At 40.6% G+C, this 25,106-nt stretch overlaps 1 protein-coding gene across 4 annotated transcripts in view; it reads right to left on the bottom strand.

Moving 5' to 3' along the window:
• Positions 1-25,106, bottom strand: part of adamts6 (ADAM metallopeptidase with thrombospondin type 1 motif, 6) — a 66,134-nt gene that overhangs the window by 22,570 nt on the left and 18,458 nt on the right. For all 4 annotated transcript variants that reach the window (XR_011686285.1, XM_071465741.1, XM_071465743.1 and 1 more), the window contains 7 exons: positions 24,955-25,101; positions 17,671-17,812; positions 12,565-12,672; positions 9,225-9,370; positions 6,808-6,871; positions 2,863-2,965; positions 485-618 (listed from right to left, as the gene is read on the bottom strand). Coding sequence is in view for 3 of the 4 variants with exons in the window: in XM_071465741.1 (XP_071321842.1) it covers positions 485-618; positions 2,863-2,965; positions 6,808-6,871; positions 9,225-9,370; positions 12,565-12,672; positions 17,671-17,812; positions 24,955-25,101 (844 nt within the window). In the remaining variant the exon portion in view is untranslated. The remainder of the gene's footprint in view (positions 1-484; positions 619-2,862; positions 2,966-6,807; positions 6,872-9,224; positions 9,371-12,564; positions 12,673-17,670; positions 17,813-24,954; positions 25,102-25,106) is intronic.

Below are 25,106 nucleotides of genomic sequence, written 5' to 3'. Positions count from 1 at the left end.
CAAAAGTGAGCACAACTTACTCCTGCAAAGGCTTTGGCTCATTAGACCAAGTGTAATGATGTTTTAATATTTTAACAATTACTTTGAGTGTAATTTAGGGCTTTTTTTTTTTTACAGTGTCACAATTAATTAAAATCCAGAGTCTTCGAATATGTTGTTTCATTCAAAGTCATTCAGTTTACCATCATGAAAGACAAAAAAAACAGAAAGTTCTCACAACTGAGAATCTAAACTTAAACTGGGCAACATTTAGTATTTTTGCTTGGAGAATCACCTAAACAATTAATACATTATCAAACTAGTTGCAGATTAGTTTTCTGTTAGTTGCTAATTGTTTCAACTGATGGCTGCAGCAATGAGAATGACAGTTGTAATAAAAAGAGCTTGATATAAAAGAATAACACAGAAATGTGAAATTGATCATGTGGATTTAGGCTTTTAAATGACCCTAACAACCATATATGACAAAGATCTGCTCCCTTACCTTACACTCTCCATTGATGCAGATGTCCAGAGAGTCAGCCTGACACCGGGTGCCATCTATGACAGCGGGAGAGCGCTCTGTGTAGAAGTTATAGCCCTCTGCCAAGCAGTTCAACGCACAGGGCTTAACACCACCTGGGTTGCACAGAGTACACACAGACAGAGCTCACGGTTATCTGCAGTTCAGCCTGCACGCACAAAACAGACAACATGACCTAATACGCCCTAACAATGCATAGAGACCAGCAAACACTAGTGTTGTTCCAGGACTCGCAGCCAGCTCTGAAATCTCCTTTCGACGTGTTGACAATAATAATCATGTGGGGGAAAGTCAGCGGCGCTCAGATCTAAAACCCCGAATATGACGTCACTGTGAAGCTGACACCATCAGAGACAACGCTGGCAACAACTACGCTGACATCCACACATAGGTTATCCGCTGTTTTCACATGACAGCTCCCAGCCCACGGAGTGCTGTAAGTCGGGAGGTGATGGATTTGACAAAACAGACCCTTGTGATAAAACAGATGTAACATAAGCTCTTCCATCTCTAAAAGAAAATAAAAGCTGTGTTTACATGCTTCAAACTCTTATCACTTTTTCTTTGAGCTATTTGTGTTTTTAGTTAAGTGGATATTTTCCATGATCTGCAGACATCAAGGGAAGAACTTGGGGGGGGGGTGACACAAGGCCCACGCTCCTCAACTCCTGCCAATAACTGTGATAGTACAATAGCATTTCCACTCATTCTGGCTCGGTCAGATAAGTGCTGATCCAGAATAGACCAAAGACTGAGCTCCAGTTCTTCTCCTGGGAGATTCTTGACATGAGCTGTGTCAGGACATCTGTCCAAATCGTAAAATCTTCCAGGTTGGAGCAGCAGCAGGTCGACCAGAGAGGGTTCGAACACAGCACAGTGTGCAGGAATCTGAAGAATCCTTTAGTCATCAAAGAGACCTTCCCACTGTTGGTGTTGACTGCATGCACACTCAGGCCGGCCTGCAGCCTGTCATTTGTGACGCAAAAAAGGATGACAGCAAGGTTTTATGGCTCGGCACTGAAAAACGTAGAGATTGGATGTATGAAATATTCTGGAGCAAGTGTTTCAAACTTGTAACTTCAGTGTTTATTAAGTGAAGAATTACGCGTCACTAAATTAAAGCTAGTTACACCACAGAAAGTAGTGCACATGTAGAGATTAGTTGCTGGTAAATATTTACGCCCAATAACTTCAAGGTGTAACTGTTGAGTAGCTAACTGAACGAGCTAAGTGGAAAAAAGCTAACCTTAGAATACGACCTGAGTAAAAGAGGTACATGGAAATATGGTTGACGTAACTGACCTGTCGTTTTTAGAAATAATGCTGATGAAGATTTTAAATTACATGACAGAAAAATAAAGAACCATATCTCAAAGTACTAAATGCTATGCAAAGATTAGCTAAATAGCATTGGTTAGGTTAGTACAATCGGATATTTCCCACTCGGTCTAAACAGCATGAAAACTGTAACTCTGAAATCAGTTTAAAATATAGATTATCCCCAAAAATTACATTTATGCTACAGTCCCAGTCAGTTTCTGTTTACATAGTTGCTTTTGAGTGGATGTATTACCAGGTGTAAAATAAGATCTGCATTTATACAATAATTCAGCCCTTTGAACGATGTGTGATCAATAATTCGAACAACCCCTGAATGTACAATGATCTCATGATGAAATAGTTTCAACGTTTTTTTCTATAAAGAGTGAAATGGTATAAAACTGATTTGGAACCAGATAGATTATTCATCGTACACTAACCATGTCAGTAAAGTTTTCAGTAAAACTGAGCCTGGATCTGCCATTACTGATCCAATCACGTCTCTGCTGAGATCTCATCAGACAACCACTGTCGCCACTCACAACCTCTTAGAGTAACTTTGTTACTATATTTCATTGGTTTGTGGTCAAACCTGTGGTTTGGTTTAAAATATTTCATTTTGACATACTGGCTGGGACGCATCATGTTTCTATAGCCTGCATAATACAGAAGTTGGGTTGAAGCTGGAGACAATTAAAGTCAACCTCCTCAGGCAAACGTTACTACAATTCTTATTTGTTAAAAAAGTCAGCAGTATTTAAAAAAAAAAAAAAAAGATGGATTTTGAATATGGATTCGTTGAAATACGATGATTCTTTGTGTGAGTATTTGGTTTTTCTGGTAATGCAGGTGAACAGTGCTACAAACTTTTCCTCGCGACCAGTTTGCACGTTACTGCAGTCCTCACCAGCTAAGGCGATCTTAAAATTTTAATAGTACACACTGATTTAGTTTAGTTTCAAAGTAAACTTTACACACAAACATATCAGTGGATGTGCAAACCGCTGTCATGAACTCACCACCAGTGTAAGGCTTCCAGTTGTAGTACTTCCCACGGAAAGGCATGCTGTCGAAATCGGCACACTGCTTCTCTCGAAAATCACGAGATCCCACAGGGCAGGCCTGCAAAAAGAAAAAAGAGTAAATATTATAGACGCTAACATAGATTTTGCACATCTTGGCCTGTTTATGACTAATCAGTATAGTCTACATTGAACCTAACATTTGGAAAAACCATGCTGCTGCTCCAAGCATCCAATGGCTTTTTTTTTTACTTCTGTACAATATGAAAATCTATGAAGCGACATGTTGGATTTAGCATCAAGTCATCAAGGAAATCCATAAGATGCAAAGCCTGACTTTTCCACTGATGGATCTCAGGATGGATAATATGGACAACATATCTATCTGATGGTTTACCTCTTTATATTTCATTCACCCATTATCCTTTTACCAATCGTGGATAATATATATACATATATATGTATAAATGTCACAGTGGCTAAAACAGTGTTGTTTTTTTCTTTTGCTTTTATTGCTATAAACAAAATTTCTAATAAAAAATGTGAGTAACAATAAGAAAAGAGTTGTTTAATCCATCACAATGAACATCAATACTGCATTACTTTTTGCCAAGGTTGCAGAGTAAAGCAATGCAGAAGGTTTTGCCGATTGGATGTTTTCGCTTTGAGGGATCGCAGAGCTCAAACAGGTTTAAAGACTCTGCCAATTGACTTTATCATCGTACAGAAATTAGTAGAAGACAATGAGTGCCTCAAGCAACAGGAAAATGTGATTTGTGTTAGAGCGGCTGAACCTTGCGAGTGCACTGGTATGGTCCTTTAAAATCCGGAGATGCATGCTGTTACCATTTGAGTAAGTGAATTATCTGCTGATACTTTTTCTTTATTCGGGGAAGTTTTTATTTGAAGAGACAAAATCATTATTAACAACTGGACAAAGTCAGTCTAAAATGTCACATTTTATTTTCAGACACTAAAACAGACTTGATTCTTGGAATTCCTAATTGAGAAAAGTGTGTTTTGCATTTGGAGAGATTGCTTTGTTTTCATGTGTGGATTTATGGCGGATAATGAAGCACTTCTTTGGCCGGGTAATTAGAAACATAAACTAAGCCAGAGGAGGTAGAAGCCCATCTCAACGCAGGCTGGTGCAGACCTAGTTCTGGCTCTGGTTCTGGCTCTGATTCTAGACTGACTTATCTGGGATGGGACTCCACTGTGTGGATGTTGCTCCAGTAAGAGGAGGTAAAAAAAAAAAAAAAAAAAAAGTGGAAAGAAGCACTTTATTGGTGTGAAAAGGTCCTTAGAAACCCCAAAACACTCTCCCCCAGGACAAATAAAAGCTCTCAGGTCAAAGCTGTATTTCACATGCTGAAAGTGTTCCACGTTGGAGCGAGCCACAGGGAGCCTGAGCCACTTTCATTACCATTCGAGTGTTTTGCCAATATGGCAGCTTTAAACTTGCACATCAAACATGCAGATTGAGTCAGAAGAGACAAAATAATATTATTACAAGTGTGTGTTGAAATGACAACACAGGCCCAAATGAGATTTACATGTGCTAACATGTGTTTAAAGGCAGAAAAATACTCATAGGATCATATTAGCAGGGCTGAAAGTAAGAATTGTTTTCACTTTCAATTAACCTGTTGATTATCTTCTGATTAATGGTCTATAAAATGTAAAAACGTCTCACAACATAAGTCTAAAGCCCAAAGAGAAAAGCAAGAAGTCTTCTCACTTAAAAAACTGGAACCAGAGCACATTTGGTGTTTCTTCTTCATAAATGACTTGAACGATTAATAGATTATCTATTGAGAAATCATTTAATTGACTCACCAGCACTACATTATATCGATACGACCACACCGGCCTGCGATGGCACATCCACACACTCTACTGAATTTACATGTCAAGATCAATTTACTAGCAATGATGAGGACAACACAAACTGTTCTCCTGAGGCCGAGGCTGAAATATCTTCACAACTACTCGATGCATTGACATGAAGTTTGGTAGAGATGTTCATGGTGCCCAGAGGATGAATCTTGATAACTCTGGTGATCCTCTGATTTTTCCTGTAGCGCCAGCAGCAGCTGGTCAATGCTTTCTCTTATCCGGTAAAATAAGAACAAAACAAAAGATCTATTGATAATCTATTGGGTTATCCCTTAACTAGCAACACTATCAAGTCAAAATTCAAATTTTTCCAATGCTTTGGTTTATGACCAAATATCTGTGAAACTAAGACTAATTACAAATGAGCCTATAGCATGACTGTAGACTCTATTGTTAATCTGTCCCCAAACTTTATGGAAGTACATTACTAAACAGATGGAGTGGCCCTTTAATTTTGGGTAGTGGCCCTTTAATGACTGTGTCAAATGGGCTTGCAGCCAATCAGAAGACAATACCTTCTTCAATAACTCTGACATGAAGCTTCATGCTGATGGGAGCAGCCTTTTCATATAAAGCAACTTTCCACAAGGAAAACATAGTAGTAAAAAGGAAGGGAGGGAGGCACCATTAACAAATATCTGACCAGAGATCAGTGTAAAAATAGCTGGGATATAAACATCAATCTATGTATGTGTGTGTGTGTGTGTGTGTGTGTGTGTGAGAGAGAGAGAGTATGTGTCACTGTATCTACATCTGGAGCTCTCTTTCTCTCACACACACGTGCACACACACATTTCCCTGGACAAGGTGTGGTCAGTGTGATGAAATAGCGGTTAGGGGTGTTGTTTGTTTTCCAAAGAAAACACTCAGTGCTTGCTCTCAGCTGTTATTTTTAAGACTTGCGGTTAAATGTCCACCAGGGCCCTAACTATTTCAATTTTCACCTTGTGAAAAAACGGCCACCTAGAAATAGTTGAACAGAGGTCTCAACTTGCAGCCATGTTAAATATTTGTTTAAAGCATTGCTCCAGACCTCAAAAAAAAAAAAAAAAGTCTGTGAATTGCTTTTCATGAAATACACTCTGAAATGGTTATCATCATCGACTCAAGTGAAATGTCACAAACAATATAAAAACTAAAAAGTGACAAAGAGACGGATAAACCCCCAAGTCACCAGGGGAATATTGATTCGCAGCCTGTGCATTTTTATCAACGTCTATCCCGCGCTCCAGGAAGAAAGCATGTCAGACAGCTTAAAAGGTGCTGTGGTGCTGCGAGCTGATTCCTGTGTTCCCTGCAAAGGCTTTTTCTAACACAACATGTTCTGCAGGAGAAACGTGGAGCAGCAAAGAGGAGGTTCAGCAGTCATGCTGTGACAGGCCCAAAATCCATCCCAGGTCAGAATGTCCCTCCACAGACGAAAGCAGAGCATCCATTAAGAGGACTGTGTGTGTGTGTGTGTGTGTGTGTGTGTGTGTGAATGGGTATGTATCTTTACTACAAAAATAAAAGTGCTTTTCTGTCTTATTTTTGACAGATGCTTAGTTCTAGCATCTGTTTAGGACCTTATGAACTCTAAATTAAAATATAGATTAAATGTATCCTCAGCCCTGACTATAGGATTCAGTTCAGGTGATATACTTCCCCAACAAGCTCCAGCGATGGACCGAATGTGGTTGTTCCATATCCACATCCGTACCTTCTGGCTGCTATTGATGGCTACAGTAAATACTCTTTATGGGTCACACAGCCTCATATATAGTTATCAATGTTAGGAACACATGTCCATGTTTTTGACGAGGTCATAAGATCTGACACGGCGACATCCACTGCTAAAAAAACCATCTTCACTAGCTAACAACAAGCTCCGCTACCTTACTGTGTGATGAAGCAGTACATTAGCTTGATGTTTACAATACAGATGGTGGCTGCACAGTCAGAGCAAAGTGATCCACATCCACAGTGGATATTCAGCCTCTGCAGTTGTATACTTTGCTCTAAATACCAGGCAGACAGAAAAGCAAAGAAAATTAAGAGACTCACGTCGGTGTTACAGGATCTGTAGCGTTTCCTCTCTCCAAGACAGTACTTTCCTCCTCCAGACGGACTGAGAGACATAGGAGAATTGAATGAGCAGGGAATTGAAAAGTGAGCAGACATGACATCTCCAACACATCACATCAAGCAGCATAAATTCACAAATCACGCATTTTCTGCAAAAGAAATAATCTTCAGGATGTAGTGAGTACATTAGGAAAGGTCCGGCGATGGCAGGTCGTTAAACGGGCCTTAAAAAAATCTCTACCTGAAGTCTGTCTGCGTTTGCTGCTTTGTTGAGCATGTGTGCCAATGATTCATTCATGAAATCCAAGCTGTTCTGAGAGCTCTTGAGTGTGACATGACATTTAGATTTGGGAGAGAGACTAAAGTGTGTAACCTCAGAACGATTCTCTACTCGCTCTATTTCCTCGTCTACTACGTCTCTTAAGGATCTGTTTTTCTGCTCTTATCATCTCCTGCCTATTTCTCACCTTCATTAGCCTCCCTTCCCTCCATCACTATTTCCACTTCACTGCAAAAAAAACCCCTCAGACAGGCTCTGTAATGAATGTGTTAAAGGCCGGTCTGACTGTGTTTTCTCTGCCTCCCTCCTCCTCTTTGCGCTGATGCCTGAGCGGCAGCGATCACCTTACACAGGTGTTCCACATTATGCCGGTGCCTTCTCCTCTTCCCCATCATCCCTCCCCCCTCCCCCCTTTTTTTCCCTCCCCTCTGGTTCACCCTGGCTCTTTCCCGTGTCTTCCCATGACGTGTTTCACGTAATATCGAGCTGCCAAAACAAAGGAATGCATAGACGAAAGATGGATAAAGACCCCAGACGTCTAGCTGCCAGACAAAGACGCACCGGACAACGATTTGTCTGCTGAGAACACATGGGAGGCCTTAAAACAAAACTACGCAGCTCTGTAATGTATTGTAGATGGTGAGCCGTGTCTTTAACTGACTGCACATGCTCCATCTCAAGATGCATGAGGACAAAGACTGACCTAGCACCACCTTTTTGCACAAGAAGTTATGGTCACAACAGCTAATATGGTATAACATTTGTCTTTTTAATGAGTTTAGGTTATTATGGCTTAAAGAGAATTATGTTTTGGGGTGAGCTTGCCTTCATTGAAATTGAAATTTAGATTTTCCAGCTGTGGTAACTGATCCAGATGCAAATCCAACCTTCAGATCCACTCTGTCAAAGCCTATGTGCAACATCACAGCCACCATGTCTTTATTATGTCAGCCACTCCACCTTTTACTTACTTTTAGACTATATACCAGCATTTAAAGGGTAATAGCTCATTCAATTTCCCTTTATTCCTCTTGAGTGACTAACTGTGAGCAGTGACAGAGCAACATTATTATCCATTTGGAGTCATGTGTCTGCAGACCTGGCAAGGGAAGTCCAATATTCCCTCTCTTTTAACTTGATTTTGGTCTCCACCGACTCTCCACTGGCTCTTTAGCTGCTGAATGCTCCACTACTAACTGTGTCCGTCTGCTGTTTGCTGCTGAGCATGTAGCGGACAGTGGGTTTTTAGAGCTTTTTCCGGAAATAGCTGCCTGCTATGGCTGAAAATGAGTGAACCAACAGAGTAAAGTCAGACAGATAAACACTGAGCTGAAACTTTAGATTCAGGTGATAATTCTCTGTAGGTCCATCACCATGGGCGACCCCTATTTTCACATTGTCATTTGATTGTTAACATAAAAATGTTGATTACAGACAGGGGTGAGATATGGTGTAAAAAGTTTCTCTTTTATTTTACAATCTATCATATATCTAAGGTTTGCTAACATTAGCCAACCATAAACTACTGATCACACCAGAGTAAGAAAGGTTGTAGCAGAAACAAACCATAAGTTTGAGTTTTTATTTTTAAGTTAAGTTCTTCTTTCAAAAGTTAAATGATCTCACATCAAAACCTTCATGAAATCCTCTATAACTATAACTCTATAACTAACAGCCTATTGGTTTACACTTATCATTGATCTCTTCCTGATACATCGTATTTAAGAGGTGAGGATACAGTTTGATGGGATCTTTGAAGCCCTGTGTGATGGACTGCGTGTCCTGACTGGTGCAGGCAGATCACAGTGGATAAGGAAACAAATATGAAATAGTAATGAGATTGTTTGGCTTTACAGTTCTGGCTTACACCACCGATCAGAACAGGCAGTTTTGATGTGTCATAAGTTGAGAAACAAACAGTCGTCACATTGAGGTTTAAAGGACAAGACATTTAAAGCAGTAAATGTTTCACCACTAATTTCCTAAGAGACAATCAAATTAACTATGAACACACATCCACACAGCATACACACGTGCACACACACACAAACACACACCTGTAGGCAGGACCTGGATGTGTGTGTTCAGCTTGCTGTGGCTTACTTTGCCTACTTACGCTGGGCTGTCACAGTGCCTCATGGAGGAGGATACACCGCCCCCACAGGTCCTGCTGCACTCCCCCCACAGCGACCAGGGCCCCCAGCCTCCGTCCACACTCTGAGGCCAGGTACCAAACGCAACACACTCCCCCTGGTAGCACCACTGGCCGGGGAGGAGCAGAAGCACAGACAGAAAAGGGGGGAGGGGGGACTTTGGTTATTATGCAGACAGGTTGAATCATTAGAGACACATCAGACTCACAATAACATGCAACTTATTAAAACACACAATACACAGTTTTGCAACAGTTGTGAGCTCACTGTAAATTTACATAAAGAAATGTAGACTATACAAAACCTGACTGTTCTCCTTCAGTAACACATTCTCTCTCCCTCCATCTCTCTTTAAAGACACACACAAAGAGTAAATTGTGATTACACCGTTACCCACCCTATAATTTCATTTCCGCATTAGTCCTGTTATTTCTTCTCTCTCACCTGTCATTTTCCATTTTGTTATTGCTGCCCTGGTTTCCTCCTTGTTGAGCTTTATTTGATTGTTGTGCAGCTCATGTTACTCAATTCAGCTGCGTCCTGGTTGTCGTTAAAGGAATAGTTTGACGTTTTAGGGAATGTGCTTATTTGTTTTCTTTCTGAGAGTCAAATGAGAAGATTGATATCAACTGTATGCCTGTCTCATTACAGCAAGACTGAGAAATTACACACTCTACCTCTTAAAAATGAAATGTTTTAGTCATAACCCCCACACACACAGGCTAATGTTAGCTCATGCTAACAAACTTCAGGTAAATATTGCTGTTTTACAGACACTATTGAGTCAGTTCACTGACTGCTACAGCAAGTTTTTGTATTTCAAACACTTATGGTTGTTTTTAAGTAGGTGGGTTGGGGTATGTTTAGCCTAGCTGAGCTTAAAGACTGAAAGCAGGAGTTTCACGGCCAAGCTGGTTCTGTCCAAACTTCAAAAACACACAAAACTTTAAAGCTTATTTGAATTTCATTGGCTTAAATGTAAAAACAACAATTTATGGTTTTAAGGATAATTTTCATGCTTTGACTATTTCTTAGTAGTCAACCAGTGTTTGGGTTTCGGACTGTTGGTCGAACAAAACAAGACATCTGAAGACATCATCTTGAACTTGACATTTTTCTCTATTTTCTGATATATAATAGGTGATACTGCAACTTTTACTAAAGTAAATAAAACAAGTTGAGAACTGTCCAAGCAGGACAAGCAAATCAAGGCATTTTCCAAAACACTGGAGCATTTTGTCAGTTTAACAGAACATTGTTCTGAAACCATTACGTTACCAAAGCTTAACAAAACAATTTTTCATACTGACTGAGCATGATTTGTTCTTTTGTTTAATCTTTCCAGTGTATTGTGGGGTGTTTGCAGAGGTAGGTGAGGGATGGAAAGCGCTGTCCGGCGTGTCAGGGGTGTTTTAAGCCTCATGTTAAGCTGTTCAGAGATCCAGAGGGAAGAGGGGATCAGGGACAGCCCTTTGTCTCTCCAACTGTGTCAGTAGGTTAAGAACCCAGAGAGACTGGGACAGTCAAGGTGAGGGCTACGTTGGGCCACTGTCCTCTTTCTCTGAATTACTCATTCACGTCCTGAGACGCTGTCTAAACAAGATTAGCTGTGGGAGAGAGGAGCGAGGAGACAGAGAGATGGGGAGAAGGACGGAGGGATCAGGACACAGGAGGGAGGAAAATAAACTCTGCTTTCTGCAACAACCTTGGTATATATCATTGAGTCAATTTAACACAGTAAAAACATTTTTTTTTTAAACTTCTCTCTGTTGGTCAGTCTCTCCCTCCTCCCTCTGCCCCTTCCCCCATTCTCTGCCTCCCTCTCTCCCTGCTCCTGTTGGAAGGGCCTCTCTCCATTACACGCTGGGTGAGAAATGGCTGACATTCATATTCCTTTGAAGCTGTCCCCGGCAGGGGCAGACAGGGTATGCCACTGGCTCTCCTAAAGCTGTTCCAAAAGCTGTTCCAAAGCCCCCCAGGCTCAACCTGGGGCCCCCTGTGTTGTCCAGGACCCTGTCCGTGGGCCCCGGCCCTCAAAGGCTCCACTGAGCTAATGGTAATCACGGGTGACAGCTCGTGACACTCTCCTATTCTTCCCTTTTAGACCTCGGACCATCCAGTGACAATGGCTGCCATAATCCGTGTTAAAACTGTCTCTCCTAACCTGGCTGGCATCAACAGTGGGCTGATGACCTAAAGCCTGGCCTGCTTGCGTGTGTGTGCATGTGTGTGTGTGTGTGTGGTAGCGCCCGATGCATGAGTGTGAACTCAGGGAACAGTACCCCTTCCCAGAATGGAACAGATGCAAGCTGAGGCAATGAGGTACTGCTACTGAAGTCCTGCATTTCACTTTACCAGGTACTGCACTTTGCGAGCAATGGTTAAAGGCTTGGTCCACCCAAATTACAAAAAAAACATATCTCTAGTGCTACGTAGCCATGAAGATAGATTTGATTTTATTTGCAATTATTTTAATCTCACTTATTATTTTACTTCTAAGATTTCTGCCTCATTTTTAAACAGTTTGCAGTGTTTAAGAATTACATAAAAAGACTGCAACAGCAAAGTCCCAGTTAACAACAAAAACAACCCTGCAAGAAATACGACCGACATGAAGGTTATATTGTAAAGCTCAGTTGCTGTAGGGTGTTGAATTGTACAGTACTGCACTATACACCTTCACAATCCATCCATCCATCTACAGCTGCTTATCTAGATGTGCTCGGTGGTGGCAGCCAGTTACACAAGGTAGATGCCCCTTTCTCCAGCTCCTCTTGGGGAACCCCTGCGGGATTACCAGGCCAGGTGAGATATATAGTCTCTCTAGTGTATTCTGAGTCTACCCCGGGGTCTCCTATCACTTTGACATGCCCAGAAAACCTCCAAAGGAAGGCACTCAAGAGGACTCCTGATAAGATGCCCGAACCACCTCAACTGGCTCCTTTCAATGCGAAGGAGCAGCAATTAGTCCATCAAACATCAACATAGTAAAACAAATTCAATCACAGGTTGCCGCAAATCCAAAATGTCTTCAACTGTCTTGTTTTCTCCAAACAAACCCCAAAATATTCAGTTTATAATCACGGAGGACTAAGAAAGTCTGCAGGTATTTTATTGGCATTTTTATAATTAAGTAACTTAACAACAAGTAATCGATTATTAAAGTAGGTGGTGATTAATTGTGTGTTGATCAGTTGTTTCTTCTACAGCTCCATTGCCTCCACTGTTTTAGGGAAAATGGGCGGTTTTTTTTGGGTTATTTGGGTGAACCTTTAAAAGTATGAGAAACATTCAGTGACTTACCCCTTTCTCGATGCTGCCGGTCTGGCACAGAGTCCCCTCTGCAGCTGGGATACTGTTTGTTACACAGCGGTTGCTTTTGCTAAGGCACCAGAGCTCTCTACACACTTCCTAGGAAAGAAGGCAAAAGCAAGTTGGTCAGAATAAATCAATTCAGTTCTTGTTCAATTCAAGGGTGTGAATGATTTATCAGTAGCCCTTGGTGTTGTTATCTTCTCCGCTCTGACAGCTGTTTGACAAATAAAAATATAACACAAACAGATCATTCATCAAAAAATCTACACGATTCCAGATCAAATCAGAGGATGAGAGCTGTCGATGAGACCACATCAAGACTGCAGAGAGGCACCCAACTTCAAGAGCCCATATGCTTTGGATCACAGTGCATCTTGAGCAATATGCCAAGGGTCACTGGGTGCTCTTAATGTTCTCTTATGAGAAATGAAGAGTCAGCTGGATCAACACCATGACTAACGTTTGCTCACGTTCACCTCAGGACCACACGGGACCGTGACATCAGTTCAAGAAATCCCATTTCCACTTCTTAGGGGAAATCAAGAGTGAGCAATAGGCCCCCCAAGTCTTAGATAAAGACGACTTGTAGGCCTAACAAATATCTTTAGTATTACTGAGTGGTCTGAATAAACATCATATCTCTGTCTTCTCCTCCTCACTCCTCAGTCTAGGACATAAGGAGAATCCATTTAGATTACTAAAGGAATGGAGTGTGTGTGTGTGTGTGTGTGTGTGTGTGTGTGAGAGAGAGAGCGAGAGAGAGAGAGAGAGATAGTGGGAAGACAGCACTAAGTTGCCCCCAAATAAATAAAACCACAAAGTGAACACATGTTACAAGGACAGCTCTGCACAACCTTGCATTAGATTTCCCATTAAACCCGACTGGGTCGCCTTGCGTTTCGACTTCAAAGGCTTTTACAGGACAATTGTGTACGGCAGAAGAGCAGGCCCATGAAAAAGAGTTATGATCCCACGCATAGATTCTGACCCCCAGGGTCAGTAAATATGCCACGGCCCTGCAGCTCCCTGAGCATATCCAGATTAAATAAAGCGGCAAACTGCCACTCTCTGGTTGCAGCGTCTCAACTCTGCCAGCTGGTTTCAATAAGCCGCCCCACCGCTCCATTCACTATCTCAGCCCTGCTAAAAGGTCAGCAGCCCGGGCCCTAACGAACATGGATGTGGGCCTGATGGATTTATGCTATGAGAGAACAAGCCGGTGATAAAAAGGGCAGGGGCGCTCGCTGAGGGCCTCGCTAATATAGTCATCAAAGGTTGTTTGTTTTTCATACCTTCAGCTTCCAAGTGTTGCTCAGGTTTGAAAAACAGTCATAAAGCCTGGAAGCTTTGAGCACAGGCTTATGGTTGCACTGAGATGTGGGAAGTAGTCACTAAAAAAACGAATTATTGCTATAAATTACACTAATTTCCTCTCTTGATGTGTGTGTAACTTTTCCCATCTCTCACACAGTGATACCCCTGCCTGTGATACCCCTGCCTGTGATACCCCTGCCTATGATACCCCTGTGGTTCAAAGATCTTTAGAAACTTTAAATTTATTTATGAGGCCCTGAAGGCATCATGGGCCACATTCAGTGAAATGTTGCTGTTATAAGTGGCCCCAGCCTCGATTGGTAATGATCCCTAAATACAAAACACTATATGTATATATATATATATATATATGGTTTGATTTGTGAGAAGTTCAATTTTAGAGTTTTTTTTGTTGTTTCATTTGATTTGATCCTGTGTTGCCAGATTTGAATGACACCAAGTAGCCCTCTTTAATATTTAAATAACTTTAATTTAGGGGATTTTAAATTGAAATGTTATTTGGTTTTGTTAGTCAACAGTTATCACACCGTGTTGAGAATACTAGTCCTTTGTTATTCTGTAATGGAAGCAGGCGCCGATTCGAGAGAACGTAGTCTCACTTATCATTTGGGGAAACCGCCAAATGTTACAAAAAGTATCACAAGCTGCCCAAAACCATAGTAAATCAATCAATAAATAATAGATTTTTCTGATATTGATTCTGATATTTAAGTGTCTAAGTGTTTAAGAGTCAGCATTTCACAAGAATGAAGCAATAATTAGAGAAATCTTCTAATAATTGTTGGGTTGGGAACCACCGCTCTACACTGCTGCCGTTCTCACCAGTTGTGCAGGACACACCAGGTCATGTGTGGTGGTAAATCTCAACCCTGTCCTGAAGATGAATGAATATGGTGCAGATTTGTGTCCAGAATTTCAGTTTGTTGTGGTCAAACAACGCACAAATCATTTTGTTATCTTACAGACTAAGCCTAAGGAATGGTGTCTTAAGCAACACATTTTACCCATGAAATATTAAAAACTACAATATGACTGTTTGACGTTATTTATAGATATATTAGAGATAAAGTTTGATATATCCTGGCTAAACTTTTCTGCCTTTCCCATCACTGTTCATCTGTGTTCTTTTGCAGAACAAAATGATTAGAAAATACACAAACTGCTCATCCAAATGTGGAAAAGTTCAATAGGTTATGGCTCAGCGTTAGCTTCAGAAACCAGACTCTTCCATTCATTAGACCCTTTATCCATTTCTGTGGTCACACTTACGTCCCATAAGCAGTCGCAAAGGGCATCTCTTTCACAGATGGCTGCATGAAATAGATCTGATTGTCAGATGAGAAACTCCAATCTAGCTCTGTTGAATCATTGCTGGAACCCAATCCGCTCATAAATCTCATAAATGTGTGTCTTTCATGCTGATCTGAAACCACAATTATGAGCTTAGGAGCCAAAATAACAGGGTTTGATTTGGGGCCTGTTATAATCTGCTGTCAGATATTTCTTTCAATGAAATGAAATAACTATATGATCTCAGCTAATCTGTGTCTCCTTTTTTTCCCATCATGTGCCCAAATATTTATGTGATGCAAAACAATATCACATTATTGTTCATTAAACCTCTGAGGATCCTTTAAGCTGCTCATTTTAACGTGCGGTTGTTGCTCGGCTTTCGCTGCCTGTGTCACTTTGTGCACCACGGTTTTCTCATTACTCGGGCAAGAGGGGGAATCATAATCATTATAGGCAAAAAAAAAAAAAAAAAACAGATGAAGGGAGTGTTGACTTCAATCCTTCATCTCTTTGTCTGGGAAGTTTATAGATTAAAAGGAAGAATACGGCAACGTGTGGAAAGACAACTCCAAACCAGCTCTAATTGTCAGACAATAATAAAACAATTATCTTCCTTTAATAAGGAAGGAAGGAGATATAAACATGAAGAAAACTGTTATTATTACCTTATTACCCACAGGGCGCTTCAACAGGCTTTCATCATGCACATATCATCAAGTAAACTATGCACCAATCCAACTTCAACAGTATTGAAAACAATCTGTCAACACTGATTACTAATACCTGATTAATAATAGCTCAACTCAGGATATAGTCCATTAATTCCCCCAAAATTTAGTATCTGTATACTTCATTGCTGTTAACTAACTGAGATCATTTTATGTCAAGTACAGGGCTGAAACAATTAGTAATTAATTTGTTTTAATTGTCTATCATCAGAAAATGTACCAGCAACATTTTTTAAACAATTAATTAATTAATTGGTTAATTAATAAAGTAATTAATTAGTAATTAAATTAAAGCACAAAATGTCAAACATTCCCAGTTCCCGGTTTCTAAGATGTGAGTATTCATCTGCATCACACTGCATTTATAATCTCTATCTTTATTGTCACTATATTGTATACTGTGCACTAAGGGTATAATGGAAACTGATATCTGCTTATGTCACAAAAATATTGTACTCAGATTTATACCTTAAGCTGACGCTGCCAGTAGCCTGCATTATTTTCTGTGCTAAATTGTTTTTACTGCCATTTATACTCCTGATGCATAAGTCAACAAAATAAAATACAGTAATATTTTAACCATGTGCCTAATCTAATCAAATAATAAAACATGGCTTGTATTTGAACCCCAGCTTCACTCTCAAAAAAGTATGTGTAACAGTCCAGGTGGGAATAAATACTGGAAGTAGAGCCTCCATGATTTTTATTAGAAAAACAGATATTTTGTATATAATGGAAGGAGGCCGGGATGAATATAAAAATCGACCTGGAGTGCTGATAATAGAAAAGCAACCAATAGTAGTTCATTGGGTCACATTGCATCATTTTTTTAAAAAGGAGGTCATTCCTGCAGTGAGAGGAGGTCCAGATGGAAATTAAGTTGGTTTGAAGAGTCTATGATAAAAAATAAAAAAAGCTGACAAGCTATTTCATGTTGCAAGCACTTTTGAGACGGTCCCTAACATCAGCTGCTCAGTTTCCTGTTCACTGTGAGGTTCAGGTAAAAATGACACCTGGAGAACATCAGTGAAGCTTCATCCAAATATGGTGACAACTGAAGATAAGATACTGACGATGAACCAAGCTCAATGTCAAATACTGAACTTAAAGCTACGTGTATGTTTTTAGCCCACAGTCTAGACGAGAACTAGGCTGCAAACATCTGTTTCGTTATTAATTCATCTGACAATAATTTTCTTGTTTAATCATAAAATTGTTTGGTTTATAAAATGTCAAAAAAATGTTTATCTAACATTTCCTTAAAGGATACTCTGTTTTATTATCACATGAGACAAAGAAAAGAGGCAAATCCACAGGAAATGTTTGTTATTCTTGTTTGAAAAATGACTTCACGATTAATCTGTTTTTAAAATAGTTGCAGGTGAATCTTTTCTCATTCTAATGATGTGTAACAGATTTATGGAAGTCTTATCTTGATGGACATTAGAGATGCTGACACCACTATATGGTGATGTGGGAGTTTAACTAATTGTGTTTTATTGTGTTTTACTGTAACAATAGTGTATTTACAACCCTACACTCCTTTCAAAATAAAGGCCAGTCCAGTGTGGGTGTTTCAGCGACAGACCTTCCCATGTTCCAGTCTGAAAATGTGAGATTGTGAGCTAGAAAACTACAATGAGCTGCTCCAGATGATGCATATCACGGGGGTGGCTTTGGGTCAGTGAGAAGAGAAGAAGTGAGCAGCAGAACAGCGTGAAAGATGCTGGTTTCTTACCCCATACTTGCACTGGCGTGAGGTGGCTCCGTACTGGAAGCGACACTGCTCGTCTGCATCGTACACCTGCCCCGGGGCCACTGTTGGGTACAGGAAGTCTCGTTTCAGAGGTTCATTGTCCAGACACGTCCCCCGACCTGAGCTGTCAAAAAAACAAACCTACAATAGGATTGTTTCTTACACAAAGGAACCTTTCTACACGATCACGATCACAGCCCCCACCCCCCCTTCTTCGGACACGCCTCTTTACTTTTAGACCTTGGCTGGTGTTGTTTGACTCATTTAATTTTACCACCAAACTACCACTGTAGGAAGCTTGTCAGAGCTCCAAAATGACATGTAATTAATGTTGATATTACACATCAACACCTCCTCATCAAAGGGAGTGTTGAAGCACAAGCAGAGACATTTCACCAGAGGCGAAAGAGGACAGGCTGTCGGCCGATCTGCCTGTCTTAAAACACAAACCCTCTCTGATTATATGGCTCTGCGCTCCTCTGTTCTGTATGTCACTGCTTATACTGAATCCACAGAGGAGCCAATAAAATGACAGAGCAGGGAAAGGAAGAGAAAAATCTGGAGTGAGCTATGGGTCATATGTCCAGGCCTACGATTATGTTTAGTCTGTTTTGTCAGATAGAAATATGTGCGCTCACAAAGAACTCACAGAAGAGAAACACACACATGCACACACATGCACACACACACACACACACACACACACCAGTTTTGTATTCTAGTAGCTAAACCATAAAAACACAGTCTTGTTGGTGTGTCTGTTTATTCTGGGTTAAGATGCTGAGCTTGTTTAACTGTCTGAGTGGCTGTGTCTCTGAGGGCCAACACTCGGCTCACGCATTCAAATTGTTGTGTTATTCCTTTGACCTTGTGACCTTTTTCATGTAAGCGACGAAAATCATGCTAAAGACAAGTGCCAATAAACAAACACAGATGTATTTCATTTTGATCTCTACCCCCTCTGCTACTCTCTGAGTCAGAGGATTCACTCAAGGCAAAATATTACTCCGAATATTTACTATAACACTGTGCTCTTTTCCAGCTGTGGCAGCTGCAACATGCAGTGGAATGCTTCCCATCCCTCGAAAGGAAAAGTGGGCCGGGTGACAACAATAACGTAGAGCGAGGCTTTGTGATTGAGCAGGCTTAAACTTGGGCCCAGAATACAAGAGAGGAGAAGATTGAAGACTGAAACTAAGAGTAAAAAAAACCACAAAAAAACAGTCATTTCACCCAAATTCCAAAAAAATATGTTTTCTCACACACTTTCAGCCATGCAGATAGTTTCAGTTATCTGTCTCTGAGATTTCTGGCTCTACCTCTATATAATGGAGGTAAACAGAAATTAATTTGAGGTGCTCACAGCTTTGACCAAGGTGCCAAGATGCTGTCCTAGATACTCCCGCACTGTCCTACTTGTACATCTGCAGTTGTCAGGGTACATGGAAAGATTATCTAGAATTTCTGGAGAGACGAGCTGCTTTTAGATTTTTTCAAATGTATTTTTTCTATGTTGTGCGCATCATAAACAAATGTTCAAACACACCCACTGTACTGGGAGGGAGGTAAATTAGACCACTCTGCTTGGCTGGACAAGCAATGAGAGGAAAGTGAGGTTTTGGCTGAAATTACCCTTTAATGTCACTTCCCAGATTATATTGAGAAGACAAATGTCCACTTCTCATACACTTCCAGTCTGACAAGGCTGTTTGTCAAGTCCATTCTAGCTCATAATAACTACTGATTTACTCTATGGCAGCACCATTAAAGAAATAGCTATTTGGGAAAAACACTTATTTACTTTCTTGCCAAGAGTGAGATGAGAAGTCATGATACCATCCCTCATATTTGTAGGCTACAAATAAAATGAACACATTTTCTCTAGACCAAGACCAATAAGCCAATTTCCCAAAATTTCAAAATATTCCTTTAAAACTAAAAAAACTAAACAAATGGATGACAGGAAACATGAAAATGCCTTGAAATTAACTATGGAAAGTCAATGCAGTGACATAACTGACGCAAAACAACACAACAACAACACTTATAGGCCCAAATGATATGTTAAACTTATTTGCCAACGCAATCTCAATGTAGGACGTACTTTGCTCTATATATAAGAGATTATGGTAGTATGAGTGGGATATTCAGTTTAACTGGGTTATTTGCTCTGACGCTAATGTTTTTAGCATAATGTTTTGTTAATTGATGTACATTGTGTTAGTTTTGTAAACTATATTTTAAATTAAAAATTTTAATTTAACTTAAAACTTCCCAGTTTACAACATTATGTATAAATTCTCTTTCATTCTTATCATTTACCATCAGAGGTGCTGCTAGTTATCATTAAACAGCTGTGTTAGCTGTGTCAGTTAGCCACGCAACAGTTACCCGGCATTTTGAATGTGTAAATATTAAGTAACAGCTAACTCCAAATAATTTATTTTTTAATTTAATCAGTCTCCACTTATTAAGCACTTACTGTATATTATAATTAAGGTAAGTTTGAACTAGGAACAGCTGGTGCAACAGTCCGCTAGCGTTTAAACAGCATGGCTGCACATTTTAAACTTAGCTTTTATTGTTGTTTTGTGATGTTGTTTCCCCAGGAGATCTGATGAACATACATTTGAAGTAATGGAAAACGGCACAGTCCAAAAGATCTATATCTAATATTAACTTCAGACATTATTTATAATAAAATCTAACATCTGCTGTTTGTTTTTATCCCAGATTAGAAAACGCAAAAATGCATTTTAAGTGGAATTTGAATGTTCCAGAGCAAGAGGAGCAAACTCTTCCTTCCTATTTTCCTTCTTTCTGTTGTCTTTCCTCCTCTCTCCATTCTCATTTATTGAATGGAATAATCCTATTTTCTTGGCTCTTCCTCGGAGGACCCTCTCATCATAGAGAGAGCCTCTGAGGCCGCCAGACTCCCTGTACACTGAGGGCAAGCCTCACTATTTATTGGTTTGGATAGAGACAAAATAGTCAAAGTTTAAACATAGAGGCTATTATTTGACATTGTCGCGAAGGCTTCCTGTCCGGTGGATTCAGCCAAATTCATTATGCTGAGCGGAAATATCCTTTAATAAGCGGGAACATCAGCGACCCCTGAACTCTGACACCGGTCATTCATGTAGATATTAACCATCCTGGCTGGATCCAAACAGTGGTGAAACAGCAGCATGATTAAATCAGACTAACCTAACAATTATCATAAGGCACAAGTCACACAAGTCTAATATCAAATTCAATAGAGCATGTGGTCTCTGAGAGTTTAATAGACCCAAGCTGCCTGCCTTTTAACATTTATAGCAAACTGGCATGCAGACTTGGAAGAATAAACTATGACTGAACTGTGAGTGCATTCATAAACCATTCCTAAAAAACCCAAACAAAGCACCACATATTGCTCGAGCAAGACAGTGAATCTAGGCCAACACCACAGCCAAAGTTGTTTACTTGGCAGAGAGAAGCATGAGCGATATCCAAAACTGTGATTGGGGGAGAGAAAGGGAGGATAATTGGAGTTTACAGACAGAACCCTTTTGTAAGAAACATAAAAGCTTAATGCAATAAAACCAAAATGAAAAGACAAAAACTACACCAACAGACTGATACAGATGGAGGTATAATAAGCTAAGGAAGAGGTGCGTCTGCTTAGAGATGAGGTAAAACAACTTTTTTATTCGAGCGCAGCCTCGGCCATCCTCAGACACTCCAGCCAGAAATGGACAGGAACCCGACGGAGCAGCAGAGAAGCAGCTCTTTGTATCCCAGTTGGAAGCTGGCATATAATACTGTCATCTCTGTCACAAGTGCTGTTCACTAACCGTCCTCTAACAGCTTTCAGCCGGAAACATCATCTGACAACCACGGCCGCTATTATCCGCTTTTCTTGGAGGGCCTTGCTAACTAAACATGCATACACAAACAGACACACACACGGACACACATCCAACCAGTACTTCACCACAAGATTGCATACTAGCATTTGCGAGCAACACTCAGGTCTTAGTGATGAGCAGTCAAGCTAAACTGTAGCGAGAACAGTCCTCTACGGGAAGATGGAAAAGGAAGGATTGTTTGTGGGTCTATGACTGCAAATTGAGATATTTGTGACCCCTTCCGCTTCTTCTTTAAAGGGACAAGCTTAAATTAATAGACTCTATTATGCAGAGTACAATAAAAGATAACACTGTGAAAGGAAATGCGTTCTTTATGTTTCTATTTCCACCTTACTAAAATCATACAAAGCCGGATACATGCAGGTTATTATGCACAAGCATGCATATTAGCACAGCAGTGTTTCAAGACTCTATTACACTGGAATGTGACCTCTGACCTCCTGTGTAAGTAAAGTCACAGTGTTGTTATTATTATAAAGTTGTAATCCTTCAGACTTTCATTAAATCATACCCCTTTTTTAACACTATTTATGTTCATCATTTTTTCTGTATTAGCCTGTCACTGTATTGACATTCAGTCATACATCACCTCTGTATTTGGCAGTTTTTATTGTTAGTGGGGGAGCATGTCATTTCCATGCTGGAATCTTATTGCCTAAGCGCAAGGGATTCACAGGAAAATGCGTGCATGTAATCCAAATGTTATCTCATCAAGAACTTCACTGTTTAAGCCTCACTTTTTCATGTACTACAGCAGCAAACTGAACATCCTACTGCTGGTGCTTCCCATTAAAAGCATTACCCTGTTAAAGACAGTGAGGCTTTTATTGTGAGGCCACTGTAGGAATTACAATCTGTCTATCACAGAGGTTAGCATCCTTTTTTTTTTTGTGCAATGGTGCCCCCCAAAAAAGAGGACATGGTCATTTTTGTTGTTTTTCATCAGTGGATCAGTTTCAAATACTGCAGTGAGTCAGACTGTGGTTGCAATTACTTTTGACTGACATCTTTATTAAAACAATGTGATTTTGTTTGGCTGCACTGTAAACAGACACACCAGCTGCTCTCCTGCTTTCTGACCAAGAGCCTGATGAAGGAGTGTTTGTTGTAGTATTAAACTCGGTGTCTCCAAATCAACCAGGGCTGAAATCTCAAGGATTACAATTTTAAAGGCTACACAATCCAATCAGAGAACCACACCTGTTATAGCAGAAAAAGCTGTGTCCTGATATGAACCTAAGAACTCACTGTTGAACCACTTATTTTGTGTGTTTCCATCTCTGAGATCTTGTCCTCCTTCACTTTAAAGGTTCCAGATTGTATAAAATGATATTTCCATGTCTTTTTTGATTATAAAGCAGGTCTAGGTTCTATATTAATACTGTGAAAGTATCAAAGCCTCAGTCCACAGAGAAATGCACACAGCCTGTATTCAGAAACTGAACCTTAAAACGAGCCGTCAGGACTTCTGTAACTTTGTGATGTCACAACAAAGCAGTCGCTGCTATCAGCCACACCCCAGACCCCAGCCACCTGGACCCACCATCCAACCTTGCAGGATTTGGTTTCTCTAAGTTTACCTGAAATCTGCTGTTCATCAATCACTCAGAAAACAGTCAGCAAATCAGAAGAAAGGCTCAGATCCTCTCTTCTGATTGGCTGACTGACCTGTTGTTACCAGAGCTCCAGAGAGAGAAGCCTGAGAGAGGAGATGGTTTTTGGTTCTTAATACCACAAATATATCCTGTTATGGATATCAACACTTGTGTGTAAAACAGTCCCATAGTATAAAATATGGGACCTTTAAGACGAGTTAGTTAGCAATCAGTTGCCTCTTTACATATTCAGATGACATGTAGCAACATTAGCACTCATTTAAAGACATGTGCCTGGCAACCTTGTAAATCTAAATCCAATTTTCGCTCTGCTTTCAGCTCTGCTTTGTTCTCCACCAGTTCCTCGGGGAAATTTCTGTCTCTTTACCTAAATGTTTCCCCAACAAGTCACTAACTTTGTCTGTCTGCAGTTTGCTGAGCAAGTAGTGTACAGTGGGTTTAAATGTGTTTTTTCACTTAAAACAGCTGCAGTCTGCTGCAGGGATAAACAACACAGATGAGAGCGGTGAGGCTGAACCAAAACAGTAACGCTGCAAAACCAAAACAATCAGCTAAAAGACAACTCAAACTGTAGAGTTTGTCACAGTTTTCACATTATACACAATAATTTCCTCCATTGTTAAAAAAAAATATTGTTTAGACCAACTTAAATGACACCATGACTCACTCAAAGCTATGAGAGAGTTTTTCCTACTTCTGTTGCACAACTTGTTTCTGTCCACCAGCGTCAACGTGGCTCTTTGCAGTAGTTGACAACTATCCCGCCATTGGTACAAGCAAGCGAATTCAGAGCGTTGCTGAGGAATCCTTGACCTCATTCTCTGGTAGTTAAAGAAGAATAACATGTTTCTCATCTGGGGGAACAATGGACACAATGACGCTGTTTCCCAACAGCGGCTGAGCCCTCCCAGGAAAAACTACAATACACTTTTATAATTCACTGTGTGTGGAGCAACGTCAGTGTTTGTCTACAGCAACAAACAGTCCCCAAGAGCTAGAAAAGATTTCATTTAGGACCAGGCTGTTCAGATTAAGGGATACTGTCCTGGACAAAATGGATTCTCATAACAGTTGAATTTAACTTTTATAAGTCAACTTAATATCCCCATGATGTTCAGGGATCAGGGCAGCAACGTTAAGTTCATTGAGTCCATCATCACAGGTATCCTGTCACTCCCAGACGCTGAAGGCCAACTCCAGATGTTTCGTCTGACCTTCTTACTAAGCACTAAAAACCTACACTATTTTTTTAACCCAGCCAGGTTGGCAGGAGTCATCCTGCCTAAATGTCACCGTGTTACTCCTTTGTTTATTTGTGTGCTCCACGTTTTTGTCTCCTTTGACCTATCCACAAAACAGTGGAGCAGTGGTTGAGAGCAGCTGGCCTACACATCACCACCAAAGGACCACATGAGCTCTAACATCACCCGCCTTGTGGCGCAGGGATGCAAGGGTGGAAGGCACCCAGTTATCATACACAGCCACAAGGAGGTCTGGCAGGAGTCATAGTGATGAAATGGATGTGAATAAGTGGGGAAGGACTCGCATACAAGGCAGCCTAGCGGGTCACCACAAGGGCCAGCCAGTGGCAGCGGCTTGTAAAGCGAGACAGCTGCGAGCGAGCAGGAAAACAGGCATGCACCTTTTTCTGTACTGCACGCACACACACACACATACACACAAATCCAAATCCAAACACACTCAGACAGTCCCACAGGGAACAACCATCATCCACTTACTCGAGAAAGCTGGTGATGTAGTCTTTGCTGCAGGCAGACCAGGAGAAAGGGTTGGTGTTGGCTGTTATATGAGCGGCCATCAGTTTGGCTGTCTCGTGGCCTTTGGTACCGCAGGAATTCCCGATCCCATCATGGTTCATCCCAAAACTGGA

This window comes from Trachinotus anak, unplaced genomic scaffold (assembly GCF_046630095.1).
Source record: "Trachinotus anak isolate AG129_WGS33_773 ecotype Australia unplaced genomic scaffold, CSIRO_AGI_Tana_v1 ptg000028l, whole genome shotgun sequence".
In the NCBI taxonomy this organism is placed as follows: Eukaryota; Metazoa; Chordata; class Actinopteri; order Carangiformes; family Carangidae; genus Trachinotus; species Trachinotus anak.
Note: the sequence above shows the minus strand (reverse complement) of the source record. Positions and strands in the feature narration are given on the sequence as shown.